We start from the raw sequence: 14605 nt of genomic DNA on the forward strand, positions 1-14605 counted from the left end.
AATTAATCGAAAGGAATTTCGTTCCATCCGGGTGTCCCTTGACACCTCCTAAGTTTTTTGTATCTGTAAAAAATATAGGAATTCCACTACACACCTTTAGTTGTCGTCGCCTCAGTTCAACAGGGTTCTATATAGGACAGGTACTGGTTTGCGTAAGATCGATTTAAGACTTTGACAGGCTGATATCGGCGTTACGCTATGAGTTGCTTTATTATTTTAATTTTACCATGATAACATATGTAACGATTAAGATAAATTACATAAAATTATACATAACATTACCTTTACATATACAGGGTGGCCAAAAAGTCGTGGATCAAACGCAAATAGGGGATAGATGAGGTCATCAGCTGCAAAAAAAAATTCTACGGGAGGTCTCTAAGCTGAACCTCTGCAGAGTTCTAATTTATTTTACGTTTTATAAGAAAATTGACTTTTTTTAATAATTCTTATTATAATTCGAAAAAATCTACATTCTGTATCTCTTAACAACGATTGTATATATTTTTAAATATACAATATAAAATATCAAAGGTAACATAAAGGATTTTCTTCTATCAAAATAAATAACATTGTGTAAACTTCAAAGCCGTCACTTTTCTATATGTTACTCTGTCATAGCCCAAGACCTTTGAATATGCAGCAAAATCTTTAATATCTTCTTTAATTAGTTGAATAATCCTGTATATACGTAGATTAGTTCTGTTGACTTTTTTCAGAATTCTTACTAACGATACCGGTGTATAATATTCAGAAGGAGTTAACACCCGTGCGATACAGGAGTGGACAGTGTCCACTACTTGGATGCCTGAGTGACCAGGCGTGCATACTACTGTACTTAACATGGATTTCCTCAATATTATCATTTTCTTTTAAGTCAAAATTTCACATGGAACCTTGTTGCATCAAAAATGCATGCAAAAAAATCGTAAAATGCTAGATAGAACCCTGTTTAGTGTTTAACTCAGGCAACGTTGTGTTAAATTATAACTTCCCTTTATAGTATTGTAGTCTATGTCTCTTACTATCTGTGATAGACTGTTAGATGCTTAGAAGTAAGTCTTCGTGAAAGACTGTGGTCTGTGGCTTGTGATAATTTGTTTATTTTTAAATTTGATAAATAAATGTATGTTTAATTAATACTTCTGAGTTTTCAATTAATATAATATCTAATAGCTACTAAATATATATATATATTAAGGTAGATCGAAACAATAGATCGAGTTACTCTTAATTTTTATTTTTTAATCATATTATCTTTACAGTTCGTTAAGAACAACAATTAAAAATGGACTTGTGCAGATGTTGTCATGCTGAAGGTTGTTTTCAAAGTTTAACGGATTTAATTAATACGATAACCTACGAAGATATGTTGAAGATTTGCTTTGATATTATGGTAAGGTTTTTGTTTGTAATACTACACTACTAACCTATTGTAACTTTGTAGTTAAACGAATCTCCACATCTCTACAAGTTAAAGTACTGTAATAATTAACAACAAAATGAAACCCTTAATGTGTCCAAAGACTAAACACAAGCTTTTTAAGAATTTGATCTTTTTCTATTTGAAAAACCTTAAGTTGAATTGATTGGGAAATACCTTGATGGGCTTCTGCTTCTTCTGCACACTATGTGCGGCAAAATGTGCTATTGTGGAATGACAGACAGAGAAGTGGTAGGAGTGGAATTGAATTCATATTTATAGATGTTGTACAAACTAAATTGTTTGAATATTGAACTCTCCTACTTGACTTATGTTTTTGATATTGTTGTAATTTGTTTCAGATTTGCCATTCACCTGATAACACTAGACAATATGCTATATGTAACCAATGTATACTGAAACTGCAAGATGCATATTCCTTCAAAAAACAGGTTATAGAAAATGAACAGAGATTTTCAGAGTACAAAAATGGTCTAGGTATTTCAGTCATCCACCTTTAATTAACAAAACATCTTTTATTGTATCTTCCAGTGCCTTCGTCTTAGATATCTGCAACATAAATTAATACTATCTGTGTAATTAGATTTCATTTCAACATTCTCAATTAAAATCAGTCTGAGTCTGAACTCTTACTTACTTAAAAAATTAATATAGTTTAAAAAAACTATAAAACACGCTTTTAAAGCAAATCAAACTAAAAAGTAAAAATATGGCACAGAGCGCCCCACGCTTTTTCACAATAATACCAGTATTTTTTGTTCATTACCATTTTCAGCCTAAATTAGGAATTATTTTTCACTTTTTAGTTTAATGTGCTTTAAAAGCGTGTTTTATAGTTTTTTTAAACTATATTTATTTTCCACTTTTTAGTCCTAGCAGCAATACGTGTTGTCTCAATTTAATCGTATTGCTTTGTGGACTTAAAAAAATTTCATTGTTTTTTCGAGATAAACCTATGAAATTATTATATTGTCGCTGATTCTTTATAAGTGTACAAAGTTTGAATTAAATCTGTCCGTTTAAAGTGGGTCAAAATCGAGTCCGAAGGAGTCGGTTACATACATACATACATGTGAGCCTAATATAAAGCGTGTTAAAAGAGTGCGTGTACTTATGTACGCGCGTAAGAAGTTATACTTCTTTGGCATTATTAAAAATAGTTTTTGATTGCATGCAAATAACTAATTACAATTAAATAATCTTACTGGAAAAGGAGTCATTATAGTCAACAAAGTTCAGTTTACATTTGAAAAATTCAATAAATAAATATTATTATTCTCTTACATTAAGGGTCTGTTTCACAATGTATGGATAAAGTACCAAATAGCTATGCAACACATAAATTATTTGGAAAATAAATTGTGTTATTTAACATTCATCGGACTCATAGCTTATGATGGACTTTATGTGACGAATAGCGCTATCTGACAGTCGTGAAACGCAACAATAGTGTTTATCCTACCAATAAGTAATAAATAGCTTATTTGGAACTTATGTGGAACTTATCCGGACATTGTGAAACAGACCCTAAGTGTAACATAAATTCTATTATTATTCGAATGTTGTTTTTAAATTATGTCCAATGCCGTAGCATCTTCTGTCTCTTCATTCTGATAATTTTGAGTCACGGTGCGCGCGCGTCGTAAAATTTCACTCTCATCAATTTTTCATAACACGCCTAAAGAAGTATAACTTCAAAAATAGCCATGTATCGTATGTGAAAGCTGATCTGAATGTCATATGTGAAGGCTGATCAACTAGTCTAGATTTAAGAATGGTAACCACTGGATTATTTATCTTGTTTTAAAAATTTCAGAAATGTTTCCTGAAGTAAAACTCGAACCACCAAGCGATACTGTACCAATAGGTTAGTATAAAATCTATTAATTGAATGCTTGATAATTTATACTTGGAGCATTTGATTGGCAGAATATCTGATGTACCTTTATAAAAAGGCATATTGTTTTGATTACTTACTCCTTTATGTAGTCATACCATTTGGTTTCCTACCCTCGCTTTGTACCTAACTTAACTATTTATTTATTTATTTGATCAACGATATTCCTACAGCTACTTATTAAACAATATTCAAATAATTACACTGTACACAATAGCCAAAACGGAATACACATTTAAACATACCGTTTTAACTTAACATTTAAAGTTTAGTTGTTGCATTCATAAACAATCGGGTCACATAAATTATGGAAGCAACGGGCGGCCTTTTCTGGCCAAAAAACTTATGTACACGCGTCAGAAGTTATACTTCTTTGGCGTAGCAAGATAAAAATCTTATTCTACTCTTGTAGAAAAAACGATACTAACAATCACGAACCAATAATAAAACGATACCAATAATTTCCAAAAAAAAATTGTGACGGTGTGCGCGCATAGCAAAAGAAGTATAACTTCAATATTACTAGTTTCGGTTGTTTTTAATATGTTTATATATTTCTGTACCGTTATTTATATAGTAAATAATAATAAATCGAAACGGTACAGAAAAACTTTAAGGCGCGTTACATAGTGCGTTTAAAAATTGCGTTGTGCAATACGTGATCGTTCAGATTTTGAGTTTACTTTTTATCCTCTTACTGTAATTAAAGATTAATAATATATTTCAGATTTTGTGACTCCAGACGGACCAGATGGTATGTACATTTTTTTTTAATATTAATCATACAATCAGTCTTTGCGACTATAAGTACATAGGTGAGTGCTTCTTGAAGGATGAATGTACATATTTAAAACAATTATAACTACACAAGTTGTCTTCAAACTGCAGTACCGTTTCTGTATACATAGTCAGAATTTGGAACAATTACAGTTTGTGAGGGATCTTTGGATCTACTGAACCGATTTTGAAAATTATCTTACTATTGTATAGCCAAGTTATTTGTGAGTGTAATATCTTAATATATATAAATTACGTGTCACGTTGTTTGTCCGCTATAGACTCCTAAACTACCGAACCGATATCAATCAAATTTGCACACCGTGTGTAGTTTGATTCGACTTAAAAGATAAGATAGCTTACATCTCAATTTATACCCGTAATGTAATTTTATTGCAAATTATTTGTTTATTAGAATTCTAACAGATGGCGCTGTGTTGAAAGTACCAACGTTTCACATAAGCTACAATTTAATGGCATAACCACCAAAAAAGCATGGTGGTCCCCATGACTGGTGTTCTCCTACCGTTTCCCTTGAATAGGTTGCTACTATGTAATATAACAAAAACCTTAGCCACAGCAACGCTTGGCCGAGTCTGCTAGTATTATATATATTGCTTGCAGTACAATTCAATAAGGACGTCGCTATTAAAAGCATGCCAAGAAACTCATGTAAAACAAAAGACTACACGATTGTCCGCTCTGATTGTGGTTGGTCTGTTGCTGTTGCATTTTGCATAATACTCATTTGGCCAAAAGGTCTAGATACCAGGCCATAAACTCCAAAAAAAAACATAATACTCATTGACACGTAACGTCATACGTCATGTTTTGACGTCCGCTTGACAGATCACAGTCGAACGCAACGTTTCGTCTGGCGTCGTTATATTTTCACATCCCTATTTGGGTCATGTTAACAAATCATTGACCAAACTTTAAACTATTTCGTTCCAGACTCTGACGATGATATAGATTTAAGTACATTAAAGAAGTTAAAATGTAAATCGGATAAAAGGATCAAAAAGGAAAAGCATAAAATTGAGATAACAGGTTTGTTGTTTATTATACAAAACCCCGTAAGAGCGTAATCGAGCCGTTAAACGTAAAATTCTCAGTTCTCGTACCTTTGTATTACGGAATTATTTTAATGATTACGTCATCTGTCAAAGTGTCAATTGACGCAATTGTGCTACTATATGTTGGAGCACGTGAGTTGATACGCAAAATACCTTCCTTCCTTCTTTTTTTAATTGGTTTTTATATTTTATACTCCTAATTTTATGTAATTACCTACGTGCTTTTATTGAAGTTATACTTCTTTAGGTGCGTTATAAAAAATCGATGAGTGAAATTTTACGATGCGCGCGCACCGTGACACAAAATTAACAGAATGAAGTTGCCCATGGAAGTGGATGTTACACTTAATGCAAGAGAATAATAATGAATATTTATTTATTTAATTTTTCAAATGTAAACTGAACTTTATTGACTATAATGACTCCTTTTCAAGTATTTGATTATTTAATTGTAATTAATTATTTGCATGCAATCAAAAACTATTTTTAATAATGCCAAAGAAGTATAACTTTTTATGCGCGTACATAAGTACACGCACCCTTTTTTTTTTAATATGACCAGAATTTAAAAAAAATCATACAAGACATAAAATTTACCTCATTATTTTTTAGATTCGGAAAAATCGGATTTTCGAACAGCGGATATACGGAATATCGTCAAAATAATAGTGATGTACTCCACCTCAACACCCTTCAGATGGTCCTACAGCAAATATATGTGTTTTTTCTGTGACAAAGTTTTCATCAAAATATCCGAACTGAAACAGCATAATTACGAACATTTTGAGACAAAATTGGATGACGCATTAAAATGCATCAATACAGAGACGAAAGTAAAATTGGAAATCACAGACTTGGCCTGCAAAGCTTGTCCAAAAGATATGCAAACATTAGATGATTTTCTAGATCATGTCACAATAACACACAAACAGAACTTTAATAACGCCGTACGTTGTTCCATCTTCGCTTTTCGAATTACGGATTCTGAGGCGCCATGCCCAGAATGTCATCAAAATTTCACCTTTTTCGGAAATCTATTGTCACACGTCTACAAGAATCACCTAACATCCGGCCCTTTACTCTGTGACTCCTGTGGCAAGGGTTTTTTGACGAAATTCATGTTGAAAAAACATATAAAGTTAACGCATAGTAACACTGAGTACAGCTGTCAAAAGTGCAATCAAACATTCAGGACGCATGGCGCGTATTCGTACCACAGACTATCGCACAAGGGCGAATTCCCTTGTCCGCAGTGTACCGAAAAGTTCCCTTCTTGGTATCTTCGTAAACGTCACATTGCATTTGTCCATGACAAGACCTTGCAAATCTCCTGCGAATTGTGTTCGAAGAAATTCGTGAAATATAACTCTTTAAAATGGCATTTAATGTCCGTACATCACAATGATAAACCATTTTCGTGCGAAATGTGTGACTTTAAGTGTATAAATAAGACATATTTGAAGCGACACATGGTTAGCCATTTGGATACAAGGCCATTTCAGTGTCATATTTGTGTAAAATCTTTTCAGCGGAAGGAACATTTAGAAACACATGTACGTATACATACAAACGATAAGCGGTTTGTATGTAAGGAATGTGGGAAGGGATTTGTGCAAGTGACCGGTCTCAAAGTACATGTAAGAGCGCACCATTCGAAGTCTGATACATAAGCCACGCAATTGGGTTTTTGAAAAAAAAATATTGATTTTTTTTAATGTATTTTAAAACTTTATTGTTAACAAATAACTTAAAAAGAATTTTTTTTTCAATTAATTTTATATAAACAATTAAAAATTGATGAAATTTAAATAAAAATCACGTGACTATAAACGCGCCATGAATGATCGATCACCATGTTGTGACGTCATAATGTTAAAGCAATTTAACAGTACAGCGTTTACGGCTATTAATATATATATAAATATTAATAGTGTTTTGATCTTGTTATTTAAATATATTCAATAACAAAATCAAAACACTGTATGTATTATTTTTCTATCAACTGCAATGAGTGAAAACTAACATTATGACGTCGCTCGGGCTTGTTCGGCGTGTTTTCGGTACTGGATTCAAAAATTATTTATTATTTTGAAATAACTTTTGAATTATTGGGAAAAAAAATAAAAAAAAATAGTTTTGTTATAAAACTTATAAATGATCTTTCCCTTTATCATAAAACATTTTTTTTTCAAAAACTCGATTGGGGAATGGGGCGACCAAATAAAATAAACGATATCTAAAACTGTTGTAATGAGTGACTATTCAACTTTGTATCTCAAGTCTCAAACTCGTATTGAGTGCTGTCAAATATCTTACACATAAAATGGTTTGACAGTTTTTGACATAAGATTAAAATTTGATTGACGTTCTAGAAAACGGACCTTTAACAGTAATGTCAAAGAATCATCTAGATGTTTTCATACCTAGTTGTACTAAGACTCATATTCCAGAGCGTTACTTAAACTTAAATCTAGTTTGTCAAATAATATTCCGTATTCGAAGATTGACATTTGGCATTGCTTAAGGATTCAGTTTTGTCATAGCTTTCTCTAGTCTCATAAATTGGGATGGATTTTAATTGTAAAATATACGTCGTTAAAAATTATAGCGATAAAAAAAACAATTAATATATATGGAATATATATTAATTGTATAACGCCATGTAAATTTTACGAAATGTTTTTCATTTAAGGAGTTTATATTTTTTTATTGTCTGTGGCACCGGCCGATGGTGTGTTTGGCGCCGTAAAATATTTATGGTACCTTTTTATTAATTCGATTGGAATGGCCATAAAATCTTTAAAAAAAAACATTTATGAGTTCAGATATAGTAAAGTATAAAACTACAAAACGGTATAATGACACGTCACATTTGTGTTTTAATAACCCTCACTAAGTTACAATTATATTTCTTTTTAATAACGCTATAAAATGTAGAAACTTATGTTAATTTATGGAAAATTTCCTATATCAACACTGAAAATCACGATCAATAATAAGATATTTAATTCATTTTATTATTATTATATACCTATGTATTTACATTGAGGTAATAAAACTAAATTGGCACAGATCTCTATTGTTCGTGTGATGGATGTTTAGTATTAAAGATTGTGATATTAAGCTAATTTTTTTAATGGTTATTTTAGATACTTAAATATTTATGTGATATTAGTGTATGCAATGTAATGTTTAATTATAGTGCTTATATATAAATCAGAAACAAATAATAAAATGATTTTATTTCCTATCTTTTGTTTCGTTATTATTATAATATTATTTAAAAGTACCTATGGATTGAGAAGTGCATTGAACACCGATTAATTGCTTTGTAGGTAAATAGTTTTAGTCAAACAGATGTTTAATTACTACTAGAAGCCGATCTAATCTAATGAAATCTACTTTATTGTGATGTTTTAATTAGCATTTGCTATAATATCTACGCTATCATGTCACTTGGGGTATGTTCCGATATACACTGCGAGTACTGTATAGTGCTCCCACTGTTCAAAAATTTGTTCCGCTATGGACTGCAGTATACAGCCGCAGCGTCCTAGGAAATATATGACGTCACAAATCCCCGCTATACTTCTACTGCGAGCACTGGCGTTTTCGAGGTAAGGTACTCGCAGTGCTTTGATCACGTGATCAATCAAAACCACTTGAATGCCTAACGGCTGATATAACTTACAGTTTAATAACAAACATTTAAAATTCTAACTTACTTTCTTTGTAGTATTAATTCAATTGACAGTTAATATTAATATAGATTTTTTTAATGCGATAATACTCCAATAATAGTTTTTCTTGTTGAATTGAAAAACTTTGATGCACTCATTTGAAACCTGTGTCGAAAAACGAAGCTGACTAGTATACTGGACTGCGTTCCGTTTTAAATTGTCACCAGTATAGCTGGCTATAGAGAAACGGTTCACAGTATACTAAATTGACGGTACTCTGTACAGTGGTCGCAGTGTATATCGGAACATACCCTTGATTGACTTCTACCTAAGTTACCTTGAATCTGTAGCCGTATTGACCGGAATTTTGACAAAGGGATGGATTAAATTGTCAACGTCAGTGTAAAGTCAAACCGGAAGTCAATAGTCAGTGTAATTTGGTATTACAATTTACGACAATGATATTAACATCCGTTTGTACGTATTACGATATGAGTTAGATTATTATTTTATAAAAAATAAAACGAATTCAAATATGTTTCTCTATTTATTAAGTATTTTATCATTATGTGTGCAAGTAGTTTTTGTGACCTTAGCCATAGGTACGTATATCCTTTTAGTACAAACTTATTTATACCGATAAGATTAACAGCAATATATTATTTTATATCTTAAGCAATACGCTAAAAATAAACCAATTGTTTAATCATTTGGCATACTTAATGTAATAACTGAACGTTTGTGTATAAAATTATAATAGTTTCATTTATTTTCTTAACGCAAACTGTTATTTTATGTTATGTAGTAAAATTTGATTTCTGTCGGTCTTATTTAAAAATGCTAAGGTTGATTTGCGTTTTGGAGCTAAATTCTTAATTTTACTTCTAATTCTACCAAACACAATTTTTCATTTAAATTGATTATTAAAATTTATGTTAATTTAATAGGGCAGTTCCTCCAATACTATGTTTAATGTAATTTAACTTTTAAATTAAATGAGAACTATATTGTATATTATTAACACAAAGCTTAATTATGACACTCTAACAACAAAACATGTTAACTTATAGTACTTGTATTACATTTAAAATAAAGAAAGTTTAATTCTACCAATATTATGATTGAATGTCTATAGGTGTATGTGAACATGTCCTAGCCTCTGATTTTTTCTTGAAATCAGGATACTTTTATGGCCCTTGCTTCTCTGGGTGTTGCACTAGGAAAGAAAATTGGTGTTATTGATAAAAATGTAATGAGTCTACAACATTACAAGGTCTGGGCCTCAGATTCCTTAATTTGTTTCGTGATCATTTGCTTTCTCTAATAGGCATGTATAGTCAGCTTTCTGTGCCTGACACACACTGTCTATAATTTTGCGTTTAAGGTAAGTCAGTTACCTCATATTGTATTTCCATCACCATAAAAGCGAATATTAAATAGAAAGTCAATTGTTGCACAGCCAAGACCAAACCTACAACTTCAGAATGTGAGTCGCACACTGAAGCCACAAGACCAACTCTTTATTTAGTTCTTTTTCTATCTCTTTTTCATTCTTATTGAAATATAAATTCTCAAGTGTTGGTACAGTCATAGGTATTAAGTAGTATCCAGCTCCACTACCACACCATTACACCACTACAAATAAGTATATTTTATTGAAATTTTGAAAATTAAATCAAATTTAAAAAGTTTGGGCTCTGTGGCAGTGTACCTTTAACGCTGGCAGCATTTTCTCGCTGTATTGCAATACTTATTTGTTAAGCCAGTACAGTGAACAAGTTCTTGTCATCACACAAAATGACACTGTAAAATAATTTATATTATATGTTAGATAGATAAACCTAAGAATGTGGTTGGAGTATTGAGTAAAAAAAGCATGTGCATCATATAATTGTGTTTCAAGTAATATTGTTTACTGGTATTATGCTCACTCCATATGATAGTTTGACCATAGTTATTAAGTAAATCTTTTGTGAATCCTGTGTACTAACTAAAAATATTTCTTACTCAACTATCCATTTTAATGTTACAGCTGCGGGTTTATACTATTTGGCCGAGTTAGTTGAAGAATACAGTGTAATGGCAAAGTATGTGATATCATGGATTGTAGTGGTAAGTACCTTTTATTTGAACGCAATATTATTTTGTACTAAGTAGAAAATAGAAAAACATTACAGAAATATGTCTGCGACATGCCAAATTGGGGGATAGCAGGCATAAAATCTTTCTTTTAGTATTTTTGAACCTTTAATAACTTTTAATTCTTAAGAAGTTTTATATTTAATGTTTTTTTTTTCTCATTTGCAGGTTACTGCAGTCATACACCTTGGCTTAATACTCTTTGAGAATATACCACTACAGTTAAATAGTCTGGGACTATTTCAACAATTTTTGCATGCATTATTGTTGAGAGATTTCCCCGTGTTTCGGCTGACAAGTGTCACCTTTGTGTCGTCTGTGCTGAATTTGATATTGCACCATTACTTAGCGTTTAAGTTCTTTGGTACAACATATTATGGCTTTTCGGAGGTAAGTTTCTTTTTTATACAGAGGTTTGGTCTATCAGAAGTCTCAGAGAATACTGATTTAATTGTACCTATCTCAATTATTAACTATGTCCTTATGTATATATAATTTCCACCCTTTCTCGCTAACTCGTCTTTTTAAAGCTTGACTCTTAAAGCCATAACCAACTTTTGTCATAACTATTCTAATTCTGTTATTATGAAAATTGGCATAGAAGCAAACAAAAGGTTTGGTTTTGAAAGAAAATAATAACATTAAATTACACAGTTTTCTAGAAAAATCACGTTTCTATCAAATCCGTCTATTTCATTTGAAATTTTTAACACATGGAATTTTTTTTTGATGTAGCCGTAATATTTAGTCAATGTAGAATCCAAATATAATAAAAAGTGTTTTTTTTTCAAATCCGACATTGTTCTACAATCATGACGAAATACTTGGTGTTGACATGTTGAATTAAGTTCAGCTTTGCGGATGACCGCAAATTTCATTTTGCAATCATTTGCATTTTGCAAATGATTGCAAAATGCAAAATTGAGAAGAAGCTGAAACTTTTCTTACATTTATTACTAGAGATTTAATAAAGGACTCTGAGTGGGACAAACTCTTAAGTGTACTGACTACTCTACTATCTACTCTTCTTATAATACTACTAGACTACCACATTTCTTATATTTTCAACTTTGATTGTTGCCATGACCGTGATGTAAAATAAGTTAATATTTTTTTATATATTAAATAATATAAATGAAGTAGGAACTATAATATATGTCCTGATTGTTTATAATTAATTTTATAACTAAAATAATAAGAAGTAAGAAAACATTGTGACAGAACCAATAACAGTGTCACATAAAAGTCGTCAACAGAAATTTCCTCATTGTTTACGGCAAACTTACTTTAAACTTTTTTTGTAGTGTCTCATGGTCACAGCTGTCTAGTGGAACAAAATATTGTTGCATGGTCACAGAAGACATGGTGACCATGCAAGTTATTATTGGATGGGCAAAATGGCCTTGACCTGACACTTAATAGTTGCATGGTCAGACTTTTGAAGTGACCATGCCGTACACATTTCGATATTTGTTGCAGGTGCTAGCCTACTTCACCTTATGTCTATGGATAGTACCATTCGCATTATTCGTGTCATTATCAGCCAATGACTATGTCTTACCCACCACGGGGGAAAGACAACATTTGCTTGGTAAGTATTTTTACCTATTTAACCACCTTTGTTAAAAAAGTAATGCTTAAACAAGACATATTTATCTTTGACACTGATAAGATTTTAAAAACCACTATTTAATAGTGACTAAGGGAGTGTTCAAGTATTACGTAACGAATTTTTTTTGTCCCTTTGTAATACGTTACGATACGGGGCGGGGATTGAATTACGCGTTATTGTTAATATTATTTTCGACTTTCCAGTACTTTACACCACATAATGGTAACTTTTAGGTATAAAGAGTCACTAGGTGGTCACGAAACGTTTTACTAAACTTGGGTACAGAAAAACGTTACGGCGCGTTACATGGGGGGGGGGGGGGGGCAATAGTCTCCAAAAATTGCGTCACGTAATACTTGAACGCTCCCTGAAGAACTTATACAACTTTATATTTATATGAATATTCATAATTTCACGAAAAAATGCAAGGCAAGATGGCATCGCACCAGTCCCGTGAGTAGTGACGTCACATGTTACATACAAGCATGCTACGTCATCGATTCGACTTAAAAAAGTCAATATTTTTAATTATTAAATTTGTAATTTTTTTTCAGGTGAAAACAACGTGGTCACAGATTATCTATCACAAAAAGCGAAGAGATACAGTCTGTTGTCTTTCTTCAGTTTCGCCAAGGATTCAATATTGCCACAACGAAATAAAAAATCGTTTTGAATTACGCTAGATTTTATTTATTATTACAAATTGTGAATAAGTGTTACCATATTTGGGTGTTTTCTCGGCATCGCTATTCAGTAACTTGATTTTAATTTGAGTTCGTACCGCGGCTAAGCTGGACTGTAACACAGAGAAGAAGACTATGTCAAAAATACAAAAACGTCATCTTAACATTTTTAAAGTGACATGAAAGTCATACTTAGCGATAAGTATCCACTCTAAATGTCCGTAGACATTCCGGTTCTTAATGTTCAAATAACTACTTACATATATGTTATATTATAATAACAATTCTGCGTTCAATTTAACCTTTGCTAGTATAAAACTTTAAAATGATATATTTTATGGACACAACCTACTGAGAAGTAGGCTTTAAATAAAGGCAATTATTTAATACAAGTTTCCGTTCATATAAATACAACAGTCTAATTAAATTCTTTAATGAGATTCAAAAACTATTGTAAAACGATCGAGGTCCGGGCCAAGCTAAGTACAAGTACGCGAACTCTGGTTTCTATTGTTGTTGGTATTGCAGAAAAAACTTAACTAATCTGTGAAGCCATAAAATAATGTATTAATTGCAAAAACAATAATCATCTGAAACATCAATTTGTGTCTGGTAGTGTAAGGAGAAAATAATTTCAAAAGCAGTTTAAACAATAAAATATATTTTTAACATATCATTTATTTATGCAACGTAGTAAAATGTTTTAAAGTATTATCTGTGTAATGTGTTAAAGTTCATTAATAATTATCTGTGTTTGTAATTGCACAAATGTATTGGCCTAAGGCCTATATACCAGGCCATAAACTCAAAAAAAAAAACGTTTGGCGCCAAATTAGTCTCGCTCGAGGATGTCCATTACTTGGCTTAAACTAAACCTTGTTGGGTGTCATAGTTCGTGCTAAATATCGTTTCTGAATTTTACCCTATCACTAAAGCTCTAAAGCATTTGACTGATTTAGTTCGAATAATGGGGTAAGTGTTCATTTCGACTGCTGAGCTACAAAAATATAGTCTGCCAAGTTGGCGTGGTAAATGTATATCGACTTTATGTTAACCAATAAATATTTAGAATGTCAGCTTTTGTACGCAACGAATGTGAATAAGAAAACTGCGTAATTTCGAGTTACAGTAAACCGCACTTAAAATAGTGTGTTTTTTAATCTGGATATTGCGACTGGCAACTCACTTATTTCTTAATATCTTATTTATTTGTAAATAGTACAAGGTTCTTAATTTATGGTTTTTGTATGTTTGAAATAAAATTGTTAAAACAGCATGTTTTTTTGCCTTTATTTTC

At 31.5% G+C, this 14605-nt stretch overlaps 2 protein-coding genes and 1 long non-coding RNA gene across 5 annotated transcripts; 2 read left to right on the forward strand and 1 right to left on the reverse strand.

Moving 5' to 3' along the window:
* Positions 1–1219: 1219 nt before the first annotated feature.
* Positions 1220–2778, reverse strand: LOC125058423. The gene is made up of 2 exons (XR_007118400.1): positions 2729–2778; positions 1220–1993 (listed from the first exon to the last, which is right to left on the reverse strand). It is a non-coding gene; the product is annotated as an uncharacterized LOC125058423 (long non-coding RNA).
* LOC125058390 (protein TEX261) lies at positions 1238–14582 on the forward strand. Of its 3 annotated transcripts, none has more exons than XM_047662466.1 (8): positions 1238–1396; positions 1786–1921; positions 3261–3311; positions 4069–4095; positions 10907–10986; positions 11182–11403; positions 12493–12604; positions 13180–14582. In XM_047662466.1, exons 1-8 carry the CDS (start codon positions 1289–1291, stop codon positions 13296–13298), a joined length of 855 nt encoding a protein of 284 aa, XP_047518422.1. In that variant the 5' UTR covers positions 1238–1288; the 3' UTR covers positions 13299–14582. The 3 variants fall into 3 exon arrangements, with proteins under 3 accessions (XP_047518422.1, XP_047518423.1, XP_047518424.1); XM_047662467.1 differs by having other exon boundaries at positions 1266–1396; positions 1786–1875; XM_047662468.1 differs by lacking the exons at positions 1238–1396; positions 1786–1921; positions 3261–3311; positions 4069–4095 and adding an exon at positions 9287–9476.
* On the forward strand, positions 4920–6930 carry LOC125058376 (gastrula zinc finger protein XlCGF8.2DB-like). The gene is made up of 2 exons (XM_047662453.1): positions 4920–5168; positions 5807–6930. Exon 2 carries the CDS (start codon positions 5866–5868, stop codon positions 6862–6864), a length of 999 nt encoding a protein of 332 aa, XP_047518409.1. The 5' UTR covers positions 4920–5168; positions 5807–5865; the 3' UTR covers positions 6865–6930.
* Positions 14583–14605: the final 23 nt, after the last annotated feature.

This window comes from Pieris napi, chromosome 18 (assembly GCF_905475465.1).
Source record: "Pieris napi chromosome 18, ilPieNapi1.2, whole genome shotgun sequence".
NCBI lineage: Eukaryota > Metazoa > Arthropoda > Insecta > Lepidoptera > Pieridae > Pieris > Pieris napi.